General features: G+C 59.0%; 2 protein-coding genes across 5 annotated transcripts in view; one reads left to right on the forward strand and one right to left on the reverse strand.

The window, feature by feature from the left end:
- TNXB (tenascin XB) overlaps positions 1–11,072 on the forward strand; it is a 56,304-nt gene extending 45,232 nt beyond the window's left edge. Inside the window, exons 25-42 of the mRNA NM_174703.3 lie at positions 1,676–1,999; positions 2,384–2,731; positions 3,340–3,627; positions 3,990–4,268; positions 5,507–5,794; positions 6,815–7,138; positions 7,454–7,789; positions 8,049–8,171; positions 8,284–8,421; positions 8,631–8,750; positions 8,857–9,000; positions 9,096–9,226; positions 9,350–9,482; positions 9,587–9,738; positions 9,831–9,927; positions 10,019–10,180; positions 10,264–10,427; positions 10,773–11,072. Coding sequence (NP_777128.2) covers positions 1,676–1,999; positions 2,384–2,731; positions 3,340–3,627; positions 3,990–4,268; positions 5,507–5,794; positions 6,815–7,138; positions 7,454–7,789; positions 8,049–8,171; positions 8,284–8,421; positions 8,631–8,750; positions 8,857–9,000; positions 9,096–9,226; positions 9,350–9,482; positions 9,587–9,738; positions 9,831–9,927; positions 10,019–10,180; positions 10,264–10,427; positions 10,773–10,874 — 3,653 coding nt within the window. The 3' untranslated portion in view covers positions 10,875–11,072. The remainder of the gene's footprint in view (positions 1–1,675; positions 2,000–2,383; positions 2,732–3,339; positions 3,628–3,989; positions 4,269–5,506; positions 5,795–6,814; positions 7,139–7,453; positions 7,790–8,048; positions 8,172–8,283; positions 8,422–8,630; positions 8,751–8,856; positions 9,001–9,095; positions 9,227–9,349; positions 9,483–9,586; positions 9,739–9,830; positions 9,928–10,018; positions 10,181–10,263; positions 10,428–10,772) is intronic.
- Positions 10,576–15,355, reverse strand: CYP21A2 (cytochrome P450 family 21 subfamily A member 2). 4 transcript variants are annotated; one of them, NM_001013596.1, is given in 10 exon segments: positions 11,105–11,379; positions 11,537–11,640; positions 11,721–11,899; positions 12,410–12,610; positions 12,775–12,861; positions 12,964–13,065; positions 13,178–13,273; positions 13,490–13,644; positions 13,753–13,842; positions 13,940–14,141. In NM_001013596.1, coding segments are annotated over 10 exon segments (1,491 nt in total).
- Positions 15,356–16,176: the final 821 nt, after the last annotated feature.

A 16,176-nucleotide genomic window follows, 5' to 3' on the forward strand; every position in this document is an offset into this window, starting at 1 on the left:
GATGGGAAGGACAGGTCCTGGAAGAGTTTCCCTTTATTCCCATCTTAAATTTCCCTTTATTCCCATCTTAATGAAAACATAAATATTCTCAGCAGCATGTCTTTTCCAGAACATCAGATGGTCAAGGCTTCTTGTTAAAAGGCAGATTCAGATTTGGCAGGTTTGGGCTGGGGCTGGACATACTGGATTTCTAAAGTCCTTCCTGATGCTGATGCTGCTGGTCCAGGGACCACACTCTGCTAAAGCTCCTCACAAAGCAATTGGACGCTTCCTTAGATTCTATCAGACAGAATCGTGCTTGCATGCCTGAGTCCTCACAGGAGCTCAGGCAAGCTCGGCCTCTATGTAGTTGACTGGAGGCTATGGAGGAAGGCAGGAGCGTGCTCACAATTTAGTGTCTTGACTGAAACGCCCCCTAGCCGCACAGTTTGGGTGTTAACAGACTTGTGACACCAGTGGTTCAAGAAAGATGTGGGTGGCCTGAGCCAAGCACTGAGGAAGTTCACTGAGATAAACCTTGAACGTGGCAGAGAAACCAGTTCTTATCCTACGGGGCTCACAGACAGGCTGTGGACCAGAAAAGGGGGATGTGTAGGTGATGGGAAGCCCTAGCCGGGCCAAAACTGGGCAGTGAGGCCAACACCAGCCTGCCTGCCCACGGGTGTCCACAGGTTCCCACGGGACAGCTGAGACTTGACGACCGGCAGGCGTTATCTTGGTGACACTTACAGACAGGATGAAGGGTCTCAGTCAGTACTAGGAACATCATGGCACAAGAGAGGATTTTATACGAAACTCTTGGAGTGGGAGAGAGAGTCTTGAGATGGGGTAGAGAGGTTGGGACTGCTCAGGAAGCCAGGAATTTCTCTCCCAGAATAGAGAGGACTGCTGCACAGTTTTAGGCCAAGACTGAGACCCTCAGATGTACTTTTAAAGACTCATTCTGGCTCCCTGTGAAGAACAGGTGGAGGCGGGGGGCAGAGAGGCATAGGGAGGTGGTAACCCAGGTGACAGGTAAGGGCGTCCCAGACAGGTGTGGGGAGTAAGAAGATGCAGGAGGGATGCCAGAGAGAGAAACTGGTGCGTGTGTGCTAAGTCGCTTCAGTCGTGTCTGAGCCAGCCAGGCTCCTCTGTCCCTGGGACTTTCCAGGCAGGAATACTGAAGTGGGTTGCCATGCCTCCTCCAGGGGATCTTCCTGACCCAGGGGTTGAACCCACATCTCTTAGTCTCCTGCATTGGCAGGCGGGTTCTTTACCACTAGCACCACCTGGGAAGACAGCAGATGGCAACAGGAACGGATCCAAGAAGACTCCAGGTTTCTGATTAGAGAAGGGGGATGGGGCTTCTGAGCTGCTTGGGGGCCAAGACATGAGCCAAAAGGAGTTAAGATGCCGTGAGACCACAGTGGAGGGAGGCCCAGAGCACAGCAGCCATGTGGGCCTGCGTGTGAGGAAGGGAGCTGGTAGGTAGGGGTGAGAGCGGGGCGGATGAGGCTAAGGTGCCAGGAAGGCCGACATTAAAGGGACCAGAAAGAAAGAGTTAAGAGAAAGAGGAGTTAGAACTCCTGTGGACAGACATGTCCTGTACCTTATTATTTTATTTTTGTAATACACCCCTTTATATGCTGAACTGAGGACTGAGGAGACCTCACCTGTCCTGAATGTCTCTGTGCAGCTCCAGACTATGATGCCATGACCACCCAAACCCCGTCCACCGCGGTCCCCGAGCCTCCCACCAAGCCCCGCCTGGGGGAGGTGACCGTGACAGATGCCACCCCCGACTCTCTGAGCCTCTCCTGGACCATCCCCGAGGGCCAATTCGACCACTTCCTGGTCCAGTATAAGAATGGAGACGGGCAGCCCAAGGCGGTGAGGGTGCCCGGGGACGAGGACGGGGTCACCATCTCGGGCCTAGAGCCAGACCACAAGTACAAGATGAACCTGTATGGCTTCCATGACCACCAGCGTGTGGGCCCCGTCTCTGTCATCGGGGTGACCAGTGAGTGCACAGTGGAAGCCCCAGGATGGGACCTAGTGGGGAGACCACCCCTCAGGTGATGGGGGGGTGGGGTGTGGGAGGCCCCCCTCCTCGAGGCTGAGCTATGGTGCTCTGTGTGCCTCCCCTGGGCTCCCTGAGGACTAGTGCATCCTCCTGGGCAGAGAAGGGCTTCTGTGAGCCATGCTGGTGGTGGTCCTGGTCCCTACAGCTGACCCCAGAGACTCCAGGCATGTCTGTGAGGTGTGAACCGAGCAGGACCACCAGCCTCCTTAGGCTCCTCTGAACTGACCTCAGAGTCCCCAGCTGGGGACCATGGCTCGGGAGGAGACCCAAGGACATCTCCCGGGGACCCTGCCTCACCCTCTGTGTATCCCTCCTTCTCAGCTGCAGAGGAAGAGACGCCCAGCCCCACAGAGATGGAGGAGACCCCCAGCCCCACAGAACCCAGCACAGAGGCCCCGGAGCCCCCCGAGGAGCCCCTCCTTGGCGAGCTGACGGTGACAGGATCCTCCCCGGACTCGCTGAGCCTCTCCTGGACTGTCCCCCAGGGCCACTTTGACTCCTTCACCGTCCAGTACAAGGGCAGGGACGGGCCCCAGGTGGTGCGTGTTGGGGGCGAGGAGACTGAGGTGACCGTTGGGGGCCTGGAGCCTGGACACAAGTACAAGATGCACCTGTACGGCCTGCACGGGGGGCGGCGCGTGGGCCCCGCGTCCACCGTGGGCGTGACCGGTGAGTAGGAGAGCAAGCCCCAAACCCTAGGTTTCCCTCTGTTGCCCTTGTGTTTCCCTCTTTGGGACATCAGCACTTCTCACAAATGGGGCCTGTTCCCTTTCCTCACGTGGTGCTGGGGATCCCACCCCATGCTCGAATTGCGTGAGGATTGATGGACGGTGTGCTCGGGGTCAGCTCGGCAGGTAGCCTCTGCCCCACACGTTTCCGCTTTCTTCCTTCCTTCATGATCTGGACCCTCAAACCTGCTCAGGTGTTCATGTATGGCTTCCTCAGCCACCAAGCATTTTAGCAGCTTGGCGCACAGATGGAGAACCAGGTTCCCTAGGTTGAATCCTGCTCTGAAGGTACTCATTTTGCAAATGTTTCTTAACCTCTCTGCACCACGGATGCCCACACAACAAGGGTGCTAAGGATAAAAGCACCTACTTCAGCAGCTGTGTGAGGATTAAATGCACTGTTTGCGAACTGCCTACAGCAGTGCCTGGGACACATGAAGCAGTTTTAAGAAGAGTTTGCTGCAAATGGTCATTTCACAGCCAGGGAACAGCGCCCCCTTCTGGCCCAGGGTCCTGTCCTTGACCACAGCCTCCTCTGCTCTGTTCCAGCCTCCCTGACTACGGAGCGTCCCCTGGCACCCCGCCTAGGGGAGCTGGCGGTGGCAGTCGTGACCTCGGACACAGCGCGTCTCTCGTGGACGGTGGAGCAGGGGCCCTTTGACTCCTTCCTGGTCCAGTACAAGGATGTACAGGGGCAGCCCCAGGCAGTGCCCGTGGCTGGAGACCTCCGAGAGGTCACAGTTTCGAGTCTGGCCCCCGGCCGCAAGTACAAGTTCCTCCTGTTCGGACTCCGGGATGAGAAACGACACGGCCCAGTTTCTGCAGATGCAAAGACTCGTGAGTGAGGGCTGGAGGCCACCTTTGCCATCTGACCATCCTAAACTGACCATCCTCCACTCCCTTGTGGAATTTCGCGTTTCCATGCTCCACACCCCAGACCCGTTTATTTACGGGGTTCAGTGAAATCCAAGTCCCGAGTACCCAGTTACCCTCTCGTTCCCATCCTACTCCTATATCCCCAGGGACACTTGTTTTCTTCCCTGGCCCCTCTTTAATCCCTACTCCTCTGCCTCCCCTCTTCCTGACCTATGACTTTGTCACCCCCTCCCAGCACCCAGAGCCAGCACCTAGACCCTAGCACCCTGAGGAGGCTGCCTGCTTCATTTCTGTCACATTCCATGCACTTCTCTCTTGTCCAGTCCCAGACACAAAACCTGCTCCCCGCCTGGGGGAGCTGACGGTGACAGATGTGACCCCGGACTCCGTGGGCCTCTCCTGGACAGTCCCCGAGGGTGAATTCGACTCCTTCGTGGTCCAGTACAAGGACAGGGACGGGCAGCCCCGCGTGGTGCCTGTGGCTGCCAACCAGCGCGAGGTCACCGTCCCCGGCCTGGAGCCCAATAGGAAATACAAGTTCCTGCTCTATGGGCTGGTAGGCAGGAAACGACTGGGCCCCATTTCCGCTGAAGGCAGCACAGGTGAGCCCTGGGTCCCCCCACCCGCGGCCTTTTCCAGAGTTGTCTTTCATCTGAGCCCCCAGAGCTGGCCCCGGGGATTTCGACATGGCAATCATAACGCCAAAAGCAAATATTTATTGAGTCCCTACTGAATGCCAGGCACTGTTCTAAGCATTTATTTCCTTCAGTCTCTTATTGGCAATATAATAAAAAGAACTCAGACTTTGGAGCCAAGCAGACCTCTGTTCAATTTCTGATTGCCAGCTATGTGGGCTTGGACAGGCCACTTCTTTTCCTTGTGCCTCAGTTTCCAGACATGCATAATGGTTATGAATAATATCTAACGGGGCTCAATAAATGTTCACATCCTCTTCCCTCCATTCCAGTTCTATGGCAAGAGGTGGAAAATATGGGAGGGTTTGGCTGTAGAAAGACCATGGAAAAATCTAGTGTCTTGTGACCATGACTCAGCCTCTTGAGGAACGGGTGGAGGTGGGTCACTGACCCTTACCCCACCTCTAGGACCATGAGTCACCCTGGCCAGACAAGGATGGGGCACATGGCCAGTTGGAGCCTGGGGGTCTCAGACTCCATAATTATCTTCCCCAAACCCTCACTGTGGAGACTGGATACAGGCTTCTCCAACCCTCATCAGTCAGCACCCACACCCACCTAGACAAGTCCCCTTTGTGTTCCGCTCTGTCCTTTGTCCTCTCAGCTCTGCCCCTGGCTTCTCCCCCTGCCCCACCCAGCCACCCTGCTCTAGTGGAGTTAGTGCCGACTGGAAGCAGGTGGCAAGGAGAGCCCAGGCTGATGGCAAGGCAGGGGGAGGTCATGGCCAGTGATGGGAGCCCAGGAGCTTGGCTGGCTGCCCGGGCCAGCTCTGACTGTTTGGGAGCATCTCCCTGACAACCTAGACATCCTCTGGGCGCCTTTCTCAGCTCTGGCCACATTCCCAGCTCTGGGGGCCAGGGGTCAGGGGAAACTGAGGCTCTTCCTGCAACCCCAGCCTGCCCTCTCTCTTGAGGTGATCTTTTCTGCATTTACTGCGCCCTCATCACAGAGGGGAGGCAGTGGGGACTAGAAGTTTGGGCAGTAGCCCCCAGAGGAGGAAACTGGGCTCCTTTGGAAGGACAGGGCTGGGACAGCCTGTCTCCCCAGGTTGCGGGGGGACCCTCCCTCCTCCCAGAAGTTGCCAGGGCTGAGATAAAGGCAGCTCTTAATTAAGGCTTTCTCCCCCGCCCCCACTCTCCCCACAGCCCCCCTGGAGAAGGAACGACAGCCCCCACCCCGCCTGGGGGAGCTGACAGTGACAGATGAGACCCCAAACTCCCTGCGCCTCTCATGGACGGTGGCCCAGGGCCGCTTTGACTCCTTCGTGGTCCAGTACAGGGGCACAGACGGGCAGCCCCGGATGGTGCCTGTGGCTGCAGACCAGAGGGAGTTCACTGTAGAGGGCCTGGAGCCTGGCAGGAAATACAAGTTTCTGCTCTACGGGCTCCTCGGAGGACAGCGCCTGGGCCCTGCCTCTGTCCTGGGAATGACAGGTGAGCAGGAGGCCGTGCTGCTTGGTCCCTGCAAACCGGCCTGAGTGTGTGTCCCCAGGCCTCTGTGCTGCAGGTCAGGCAGGAGTGGTCAAGGTGGAGGCGCAAGGGGGCCCTGCCCAGGGCTCAGGAGGAAGAGTCTTGGAACAGTGTTCGAGGGATCCGTCAAAAGCAGAGCCAAGACAAGCAGAAAGACAAAGCCCTGGCAAGGGTCCCTAACCTCCCGCCTCCCCTCCCCACCCCCTAGCCCCAGCCCCACAGCTGCCAGCTGCTCCCTATCACCCTACTGGATCATCTCTTACCTCCCGGCAGCGGCCTTGCCCGGATAAGGCAAACCCCCTCCCGTGGATGAGTCAGGAGCATTTTCTCAAATGGAAAATTACTGGAAAACAAGGCAGGCAAGGAGCATAGAGAGCAACAGGAGTGACTGCACTGATGGAGTTCCCCTTCCAGACTTCCTAATATCGCACCCTCCCCTCCAGCCCTGCATCAGCCTGGCTGGTGGGAGTCGCTCTTCAAGCTCTCCTGCCAGTTCCATCCTCAGGCCTTCTCAGCAGGGAGACCCATGTGCCCTGAGCTCAGGGAGGGACTGAGTGAGTCCTGCCTCAGGCCATGGCTCAGGCCGCCCTGGGGGTTGGGGAGGGAGCAGGGCTGTGCAGACATCTAGAGCGGGGCATGCTGAGACTTCGGGGCAGAGAAGGAGAAAACAAGTGAAGGATTCAGGCAGCATAGGAGCCCCACAGAGAGGCCACGGGGCAACTGGGCTGGCGCTCAGAGAGGTCTGGGTGGGGGGTGGGGGAGTCAGGGTCTCAGCAGGGATGCAGCAGATTCAAGAGAAGGAAGATGCTAGGAGAGTCTGAGTCCCTGTCTTCTCTCCACTTGGCTGCTGTGGCCAAGATGGAAAAGTGCCCCCCTCAGCCTCAGCCCTGACCCCCTCCATCTCTGGAAGGTGAGATGGAATGGGAGGGCCCCTCTGCACCCCCTACCCTGCACTCAGCTTCTCCCTGGGCTTCTCCCACACAGCCCCAGAAGAGGACACACCAGCGCCCTGGCACGCAGCCACGGAAGCCCCCAAGCCCCCTGAAGGGCCCCGCCTAGGGGTGCTGGCAGTGAGGGATGTGTCCCCGGACTCCCTGCGCCTCTCCTGGAGCGTGGTCCAGGGCCCCTTTGACTCCTTCGTGGTCCAGTATCAGGACACAGATGGGCAGCCCCAGGCCTTGCTCGTGGGGGGCGACCAGAACAAGGTCCTCGTGTCAGGCCTGGAGCCCAGCACCTCCTACGAGTTCTTCCTCTACGGCCTCCACGAAGGGAAGCGCCTGGGGCCCGTCTCAGCTGAGGGCACCACAGGTACCACCCAGAGAGGGACTGGTGTCCTGGCCTTGGCTGCCTCTAGTCTGGGACTGGGAAGGCGAAAGGGGATGCCCAGAAGTGGTGCCCACGGGGAAAGAACATGAGGGCGCCATGGAGGGAGGAAGGGGCGCTCTGGCAGGCCTTGGCCCTACACACGTGTTGTCATTATGGGTCTGACCTGTCATCATGGGTGGCAGCCCCTCATTAGCCCCATTTTACAGAAAGGAAATGAGGGCCAGGAAGGGACCTGCCGCAGGGCACCTAGCTGGTGTGCTTCTGTCTCCAAACCCTTCTCTCCCACCCACTCTGCAGGGCCAGTTCCTGCGGGTCAGACGCCCGGAGAGCCAGGGCCCAGGCTGTCTCACCTGTCGGTGACTGATGTGACCACGAGTTCACTGAGGCTCAACTGGGAGGCCCCACCCGAGGCCTTCGACTCCTTCCTGCTCCGCTTCGGAGTCCCATCTCCAAGCACCCTGGAGCCGCAGCTACGTCCCCTGCTGCAGCGGGAGCTGACGGTGCCAGGGACACGGCGCTCGGCCGTGCTGCGGGACCTGCATCCAGGGACCCTATACACCCTTACATTGTACGGGCTGCGTGGGCCCCACAAGGCCGACAGCATCCAGGGCACAGCCCGGACCCTCAGCCCAGGTGAGGTTCCATCCTGGGCACATAGGCACCCTGCCCCAAAGTGGGGGTCTTGTACTTTGTAGGGTGGGACCTAGTGCCACAGCCAGAGTGGGAGTTGGTGAGTGGTGGAGAGCTTGGAATCTGCACAGCAGCTTCCATTACTAAGTCCAGAGGAAAGGTGGATGGTGGTGAGCATGTCTGGAGGCTGTGGGGCCCTGGGAGAAGGAGCCTCCCCACCCCGTGCCCTCGTCGTCATTCCTACGCACATCCTTCCCGTCAGTTCTAGAGAGCCCCCGTGACCTCCAATTCAGCGAAATCAGGGAGACCTCAGCCAGGGTCAGCTGGACACCCCCGACATCCAGGGTGGATGGCTTCAAAGTCTCCTACCAACTGGCAGATGGAGGTAATACCGTTCGGCCTGTGTCCTTGCTCGTTCCCCCTGCACCCTGCCCATCCCGTCATTCCTCCTTGCCTCTCTGGCCGCCCCCACCTCCCAGCCCACTGTGTGTTTCCAGGGGAGCCACAGAGTGTGCAGGTGGATGGCCGGACCCAGAAACTCGAGGGGCTGATCCCAGGAGCTCAATACGAGGTGACTGTGGTCTCCGTCCGTGGCTTTGAGGAGAGTGAGCCTCTCACAGGCTTCCTGACCACAGGTGAGCGGGACTGAGACCCTGGACAGGAAGTAGGGGGAGAAAATGAGGGCACTGGTGGGAGTTGAGAGTGAATGGGGAAGGGGAGGGGAACGGGGGTGTTGGAGGCTCCAATGGCAGACGAGAGGTGCAGCGGAGTTTGGGAAGGTGACAGGTGGGGAGAGCAGCCAGGACCAGCTCTGAGCGCCGCCCTCCCGCCACCCTTCTCCCAGTTCCTGATGGCCCCACCCATCTGCGGGCACTGAACCTGACTGATGAATCCGCCCTGCTGCACTGGAAGCCCCCCCAGACCCCGGTGGATACCTATGATGTCAAGGTCACAGCCCCAGGGGGTGAGTGAGGCTGGATGAGGCCTCTAGAGGGGTACTCGCTCAGGGATGGGGAGCAGAGGGCAGGCTGGGCTCCTGCAGGGCAGCGCTGATACCCGCCCCCTCCCAGCCCCTTCCCTCCAGGCTTCAGCCCCTGGCAGCGCCGTGGACTACCCCCTGCAGGGCCTGGTGACCCACACCAACTACACGGCAACCTTGCGTGGCCTTCGGGGCCCCAACTTCACCTCCCCAGCCAGCATCACCTTCACCACAGGTGTGGTCCTTGAGGTGCATGGGACGGGGTGGCGGTGGGGGAGCAAGAGAGCCAGGAAGAGCCTCATCTCCATCTTCTCTTCCTCCCGCTCTCAGGGTTGGAGGCACCCCAGGACTTGGAAGCCAAGGAAGTGACCCCCCGCACAGCCCTGCTCACTTGGACGGCACCTGAAGTCTCCCCAACTGGTTACCTGCTCAGCTTCAACACCCCAGGGGGACAGACCCAGGTTCCCCAAGCCCTGCTCCTCAGGCCAGCTCCCTCCCTGGGTTCTGGTCCAGAGAGGCTGCCTCTGCTTCTGGGGGTGGGCGCCACCTTCCTCTCCTTTGACCGCCCCTTGTCTGTTCCGTAGGAGATCCTGCTCCCAGGAGGGGTCACCTCTCACCAGCTCCGCGGCCTCTTTCCTTCCACCCCCTACAGCACATGGCTCCGGGCCATGTGGGGCGACAGCTTCACTCCCCCCGTGTCCACTTCCTTCACCACTGGTACTCGGGCCCTGGGACCTGAGTCTGGGGGATGATTGGGTAGCGGGGGTCTAGGATCGGTCTAGGATCTGGATAAAGAACTGGCCCCTCACTCCTCTCCCCAGGTGGGCTGCGGATCCCCTTCCCCCGGGACTGTGGGGAGGAGATGCAGAACGGGGTCAGCACATCAAGGACCACCACCATCTTCCTCAATGGCAACCGCGAGCGACCCCTGAACGTGTTTTGTGACATGGAGACCGATGGGGGTGGCTGGCTGGTGCGTGGCAGTCAGAAGCCCATGGGGTCTGTACCAGGAGGGGTTGCCAGGCCGGGAGCCACAGGCTAACAATACCTCCACCTACTTTCCAGGTATTCCAGCGCCGCATGGATGGAAAAACGGACTTCTGGAGGGACTGGGAGGACTACGCCCATGGTTTTGGGAATATCTCTGGGGAGTTCTGGCTGGGTGAGTGTCTCACAGGAATTGGGGGACCAGGGAAGGGATTGGGGCCCTGTGGACTCACACTGCCCCACGAGCACAAACTCCGCACCCACAGGCAATGAGGCCCTGCACAGCCTGACCAAAGCCGGCGACTACTCCTTGCGCGTGGACCTGCGGGCTGGGGACGAGGCTGTGTTTGCCCAGTACGACTCCTTCCAAGTGGACTCCGCCGATGAGTACTACCGCCTCCACCTGGAAGGCTACCATGGCACCGCAGGTGAGGGCTCAGTCTGGGGGGCGGGCAGGGAGAGCCAGGAGAGGAGAGGAAAGGACCTCACTGCTCCTTCCACGCCCTACCAGGGGATTCCATGAGCTACCACAGTGGCAGTGTCTTCTCTGCCCGGGACCGAGACCCCAACAACTTGCTCATCTCTTGTGCCGTCTCTTACCGAGGGGCCTGGTGGTACAGGAACTGCCACTATGCCAACCTCAACGGGCTTTATGGGAGCACAGTGGACCACCAGGTGAGAGGTCTGGGGGGCCACACCAAGCTGGGGGTCCTTGGGGCTCCACCTGCCTGGGTGTCTGTGATACACAGTGTGATAAGTTACTGAATGGCTCAGCGCTTCAGGGCTCTCGCCTGTGAAATGGAACAATGTCAATCTCACCAAGTTATCTTGAGGAGGAGATGATTTATTGGATGTAAAGGGACGGCTCAGGATTCTGCTTTAGTCCTTTGCAGTTGAGGGTTTAAAAGGAAAAGGGGAGTCAGGGAGAATGGCTGGTTGATTTCTGGAACCATCTCCCCAGAGGGGAGGGCAGGTGGGAGCTGAACGTCTAATACTCTCTCCCAACAACCCCCTTCCCAGGGAGTGAGCTGGTACTACTGGAAGGGCTTCGATTTCTCAGTGCCCTTCACGGAAATGAAGCTGAGACCAAGAAGCTACCGGCCCCTGGGCAGGGGAGGCTGAGCCGCCGCTCACCCCTCCAGCGCCCCACCATGACTGCCGAGCACTGAGGGGTTGCGCCGAGAGAAGAGCCAGGGGCCACCTTGACCATCAAGCCACCAGCGGAAGCCTTCTCCACCCGCGATCTCACAGCACCATGTTTACAGGGGGGAGGGCAAGGGTTTGTACGGGAGCAATAAAAGGAGACACCGAGGCACGTGACTGGCCGAGTCCTCCCACCCACTCCTCCCCCATCACTGGGCACTGGCGCTCTCCCAGGCCCCGGCCTCCACCCCCCGGGGCTGCAGCCGCACCTGGAAAGGCTGGACCTTGAGGTTGACACCGCAGTAGGGATCCGGCTGCAGCGACGGCAGGGCGCCCACGGGCGGCGGCAGCAGCGTGAAGGCCTGCAGCAGTCGCAGGAGCACCACGAAGAGCTCCAGGCGCGCCAGCGACTCGCCCAGGCACACGCGCGCCCCGCAGCCAAATGCCAGCGCGCTGGGGTTCGCGCCCGGCTCCAGGAAGCGGTCTGCGGGCGGGCGGAAGGACCGATCCGGGTCTCAGGGGCTGCCGGCCTCCGGCCCCCGCTGCGCCGCCACGCCCCCGCCCCCGCCCCCCCACGCCCGGCACCCGCCCCCCGCCCCCCGACCCCCGCTCCGATCGCGGGCACCCGCCCCGCCACACACCCGGCCGGAACTCGTGCGGCTGCTCCCAGACGGTCTCGTCCAGGTGGGCACCTTGGAGGTTGGGGATAACGACCATGCCCTCAGGGATGTCGTAGCCGAAGATGCTGAGGGTTAGGGTTAAGTTAGAGGCCCGCCGAGGCCCCGCTGGGGCCTTGGCCGTTCATCCCTAGGCCTCCGAAGTCACCTGCTAGGCCGCGTGGTGCGGTGAGGCAAGGCCAGGGGCACGACCGGCCGCAGGCGCAGCACCTCCGCGATGGTGGCGTTGAGCAGAGGCAGCCGAGCGCGGTCCTTGTAAGTGACTCGGGAGCATGAGGCTCCGGGGCCCAGCTCGCGATCCAACTCCTCCTGAAGGCGGCGCTGAATCTGGGAAATGGAGCCCCAATCCTGTCACTGGCCAGCCCCCAGCTGCCAACCTCCACCATGTGTGTCTCTATGTATATGTGTGTGTGTGTGTGTGTGTGTGTGTGTGTGTGTGTGTGTGTGAGTCAGTCACTCATCATGTCCCACTCTTTGCAAACTCATGGACTGTAACCCTCCAGACTCCTCTGTCCATGGAATTCTCCAGGCAAGAGTACTAGAATGGGTTGCCATTCTCTTCTTCAGGGCATCTTTCCCAGCCAGGGGTCCAACCTAGGTCTCCTGCATTACAGGCAGATGCTTTACCATCTGAGCCACTAGGGAAGCCGAAACTTTCACCATTCCCTGGAGGAACTCACATGAAACTATGTGCCGAGTAGAAGAACCCAGGCAAACCCCACTGACCCACCCAGTCCTACACCCCACAACACAGCCTGCATCGCCACCAGTGAGCTAGGTTCCCACCACCCTGGCCAGGCTGCCAGGAAGGATCCCTTTGCCTCCTCCAGGGCATACCTCGGGGTGGTGAAGTAGGAACGCCACAGCCCAGGAGAGGGTGCTCGCCGTGGTTTCAGTGCCCCCGATGAAAAGGTCCACCACAGACATGTGCACGTGTCCTTCCAGGAGCTGTCCCGGGCCCTCTTCTACTCTTTGCCTCCCTACCCCCTGGAGCATGTAGTCCGTCATATCCCTCCACTGGCCGGCCACCATGCTCTCCTGGGGAGGGGAGGACCAGCTGGCCTGAGTGCCTGGCTTGGGGAGAGTGTTTAGAGGGTGCCATGGGTCCAGGACCACAGGGATGGCCCAGAAGCTGCCTGGCTCTGGCCAGTAGCGTCACCGCTGCCAACCGAGGAGGACCCCGGTCCACGCACGATTCCCACCTTGTGGCGCGTCAGCTGCTTCTCCACCATGTGGTCCCTGTTCTCTATGGCCTGCTTCAGCCTCCAGAGCCCAGGGTTGGGGAAGAACTGGGGCAGAGAGTAAGAAGGTGTAGCTGCTGGCAAGGAAGCCTGTTCCCCATCCCCACCCTTTCTCCCAGGACCAGGCATGTCGGGGCTGCGCCTCCTCACCCTGAGAAAAGGAACCATGTCCAAAATCTGGATGGACCAGTGGTCCCAGGTCTTCATCAAGTCCTGAACACAGTCGTGAAAGGCATGTACTAAGGTGTCCTCCTGCCAGAAAAGAAGGACATCCTTTCAGTGCAGAACCAGGAGAGGATCAGGGAGGGGTTGCGGGGGGTGGGGGGAGGGGGGCAGGCATATGGGAGGGCAAGAGAGCCTTGACCTTGTTTCCAAAAGTGAGGTAACAGATGATGCTGCAGGTAAGCAGAGAGAATTCCTTCTGGATGGTCACGGGGGCACCGGCCTGGACTCTCATGCGCTGAAGAGAAAGAGCATGAACTAAATAGGGAGGGACCTGGTATGTCCCTGGTGGTCGAGAGGCTGAATTCTCTGCTCCTAATGCAGGGGGCCCAGGTTCGATCCTTGGTGAGGGAACTAGATGCCACATGCTTTGGGTAATATAAGTGGAAAAAAAATAGAGGGCCTTCCAGGAGGGTGAAGCTGACCTGGGCTAACTGTGGGAGTCCAGGCTCACCTCGCAGAACTCCTGGGTCAGCTGGTCCACCCAGGGCTCCATGGAGCTGCGGGTGCCCAGCAGCAAGGCTGAGCGGGTGAGTTTCTTGTGGGCCTTCCAGAGCAGAGAGTAGTCCCCCAGAGAGATGTCCTGGCAGCGCTGAGACACCAACTTGTCTGCGAGTAGGGGTTGGGGGTGGGAGGGTCGACTTGACCAAGGAAGCCACAGGCCTGAACCTCCCCTGCTTCCCAAAGCCCTGCTTCTCCCCTCAAGCAACCCCTTACAGGATGGTATCTGGGGTCTGCCGGCAAAGTCCACCCACTTCCTGATCATAGCCTCCTCAATGGTCCTCTTGGAGTTCAGCACCACCACCTCTGGCGGGGAGAGTGGTAGGAAAAGCAGGAAGTCAGCAGGAAAGCACACCCCCAACCCTCCTCACTGTTGTGGGCCAGGAAGGAGGCAGACCCTCACCTTGCAGCCCAAGGCGAAGCCTGTAGACAGGCCCGAGTTTCTGAGTCAGGCTCAGCAGATGGATGGGGAGGTTGGGCTGCAGCAGGTGCAGGAAGCCGGGGACCAGAGGTGGGAGGTGGAGGTTTCTGAGCTTCCACCGGCCCCATAGCAGGTGAGCGCCAGCTAGCAGGGTGAGCAGCAGCAGCAGCCCTGCGAGGACCATGGCTGGAGACCCAGGCAGAGGCCCCGGCCCCGCCACTTATAGCTCTCCACACCTCCAGCCATCTGGCTACTTGAGCTGTTCTGAAGCCTCCCTCGACTCCTTCCCTCAGGTCCTTGCCCACTGTCCCGCCCACAAAACAGTACATTCCTGGAATGGCATCGAATCTCTTGGCCTTGGAAAATCCAATATCAAAGAGCAGGCCTTTTCCCATTCATCTATCAAGAAGAAAGGAAAGGAAACACAACCCTGACCTTCTTCAACAGCCAGAATCAGCTTTCTGTCAACCGTTCAGGAAAACGTGTCCATGAGCCCTCTCCCACCTCCACCCCAGCCCCACCCCACCCCCACCACCACCTTGGACCAGCTTCCTGCCACGGGTTTGTCTCAGAGAGAAGAATGACAACCCACGCCTAATATGCCCTCCCAGATGGCCTTTGAAGCACAAAATGAGATGAGAATGATCTGTGTGTTTTTCTTTTAACTTACAGATAGGGGAACCACATGTCCCGGTTTGCATGTGTTATCCCAGTTTATACCTATAGTCCAAATGTCATCAGTAATATTGCCTCTTTTTATTCTCAAAACTTGAAGATGAAGAATTAAATGTTTCCCCAGTTTGGAGCTCTTACCCTCTACCTGACGATCTTTGGTTGCAAGGAAAAGAGACCCACTTGAGCTAGTTTGAGCTAAAAGTAAGAATTGTTCTACAAATAGAGGGATATCTCACAGAATCCAGAGCAGGCAAGTAGAAGGGACCTTCTTGGCCTTGGAAAGTCAGGGATTGTGAACTAAAGAGCCCTAGAGACATGGCTGCTTCCTCACTCTTCGTTCCTCCTCTTTCGTTTGTTTATTAATCTTGGCTGCACTGGGCCTGTATTGCCATGCCTGCGCTTTCTCTAATTGCGGCGAGCAGAGGGTACTCTCTAGTTGTGACACCCAGGCATGTGGGCTTCAGCAATTGAGGCTCATGGGCTCTAGAACTCGGGCTCAGTCGTGGGGGCCCACAGGCCTGGTTGCTTCACGGCATGTGATCTTCCCAGACCAGGGATCCAACCCGTTTTTTTCATTGGCAGGTGGATTCTTAACCACTGGACCACCAGGGAAGTCCCCTCCCTCCTCTCTGTCTGCAGTCAAGCTGCTTGTGCTCCCAGGTGCAGGCGGCACAGAACTGCTTTCAAGGTTAGACTCCACAGAATACAGGTCTAGCCCCAGGACAAAAAGGCTGTAATGGTGTGATCAAACATGCCCCCATGGATTCCAAAGTCCTCAGGAAGGAACTTGATAGCCACAGCTGGGATCAGGGGCCCAGCCCTCTTCAGGGAGCTGTTGCCATGAGGGGTGGGGTCCCAGTGGACTAAGTAGGGCTATCAGGGGCCACTGGTGCAGGTGAGGGGGCAGTTGAAGGACTTAAAGGAGAGGTCATGCTAAAGAGCGGAGAAGGCAATGGCACCCCACCCCAGTACTCTTGCCTGGAAAATCCCATGGACAGAGGAGCCTGGTAGGCTGCAGTCCATGGGGTCACTAAGAGTTGGACACAACTGACCGACTTCACTTTTGCTTTTCACTTTCCTGCATTGGAGAAGGAAATGGCAACCCACTCCAGTGTTCTTGCCTGGAGAATCCCAGGGATGGGGGATAGGCAGCCCACCGTCTATGGGGTCACACAGTGTCGGACCCGACTGAAGTGAGTTAGCAGCAGTAGCAGTAGCATGCTAAAGAGGGGTGGCAGGACTCGGTGGGAGGCTGGGGCACCGAGGAGGTGGGGTGAGGGCTTAGAGCTGACCTGAGCCCACACATCCCCCAATACCCCATCCTTTCTCTGCCAACTGACCTCAAAGCTTTAATCAGAGCAAGACTCTGCCACCAGAGAGCCTGGGTCAAGATCCCAGCTGTGGTGCCAACTAGCCTAAAGAGTTCACTGCTGGGTCCTGATGGGAGAGGTTCAGCTCAGCCTGGACCCAGGCCCAGGCCTGGAAGGGAGAAAACATTGGATTTCTGGGATTGGGCAGCTCCTTCCTCATAGTTGACCTCAGGC

The sequence above is a fragment of the Bos taurus genome, chromosome 23, assembly GCF_002263795.3.
Source record: "Bos taurus isolate L1 Dominette 01449 registration number 42190680 breed Hereford chromosome 23, ARS-UCD2.0, whole genome shotgun sequence".
NCBI lineage: Eukaryota > Metazoa > Chordata > Mammalia > Artiodactyla > Bovidae > Bos > Bos taurus.

What these genes read in the sequence shown, in the direction of transcription:
- CYP21A2 (XM_015459900.3), bottom strand. Translation starts at nt 14,141, where the DNA reads ATGGTCCTCGCAGGGCTGCTGCTGCTGCTCACCCTGCTAGCTGGCGCT. An exon ending in TCCTACTTCACCACCCCGAG is followed by an intron (nt 11,900 to 12,409) that starts GTATGCCCTGGA and finishes TCCATTTCCCAG; the next exon opens with ATTCAGCGCCGCCTTCAGGA. An exon ending in CGCACCACGCGGCCTAGCAG is followed by an intron (nt 11,641 to 11,720) that starts GTGACTTCGGAG and finishes CCTAACCCTCAG; the next exon opens with CATCTTCGGCTACGACATCC.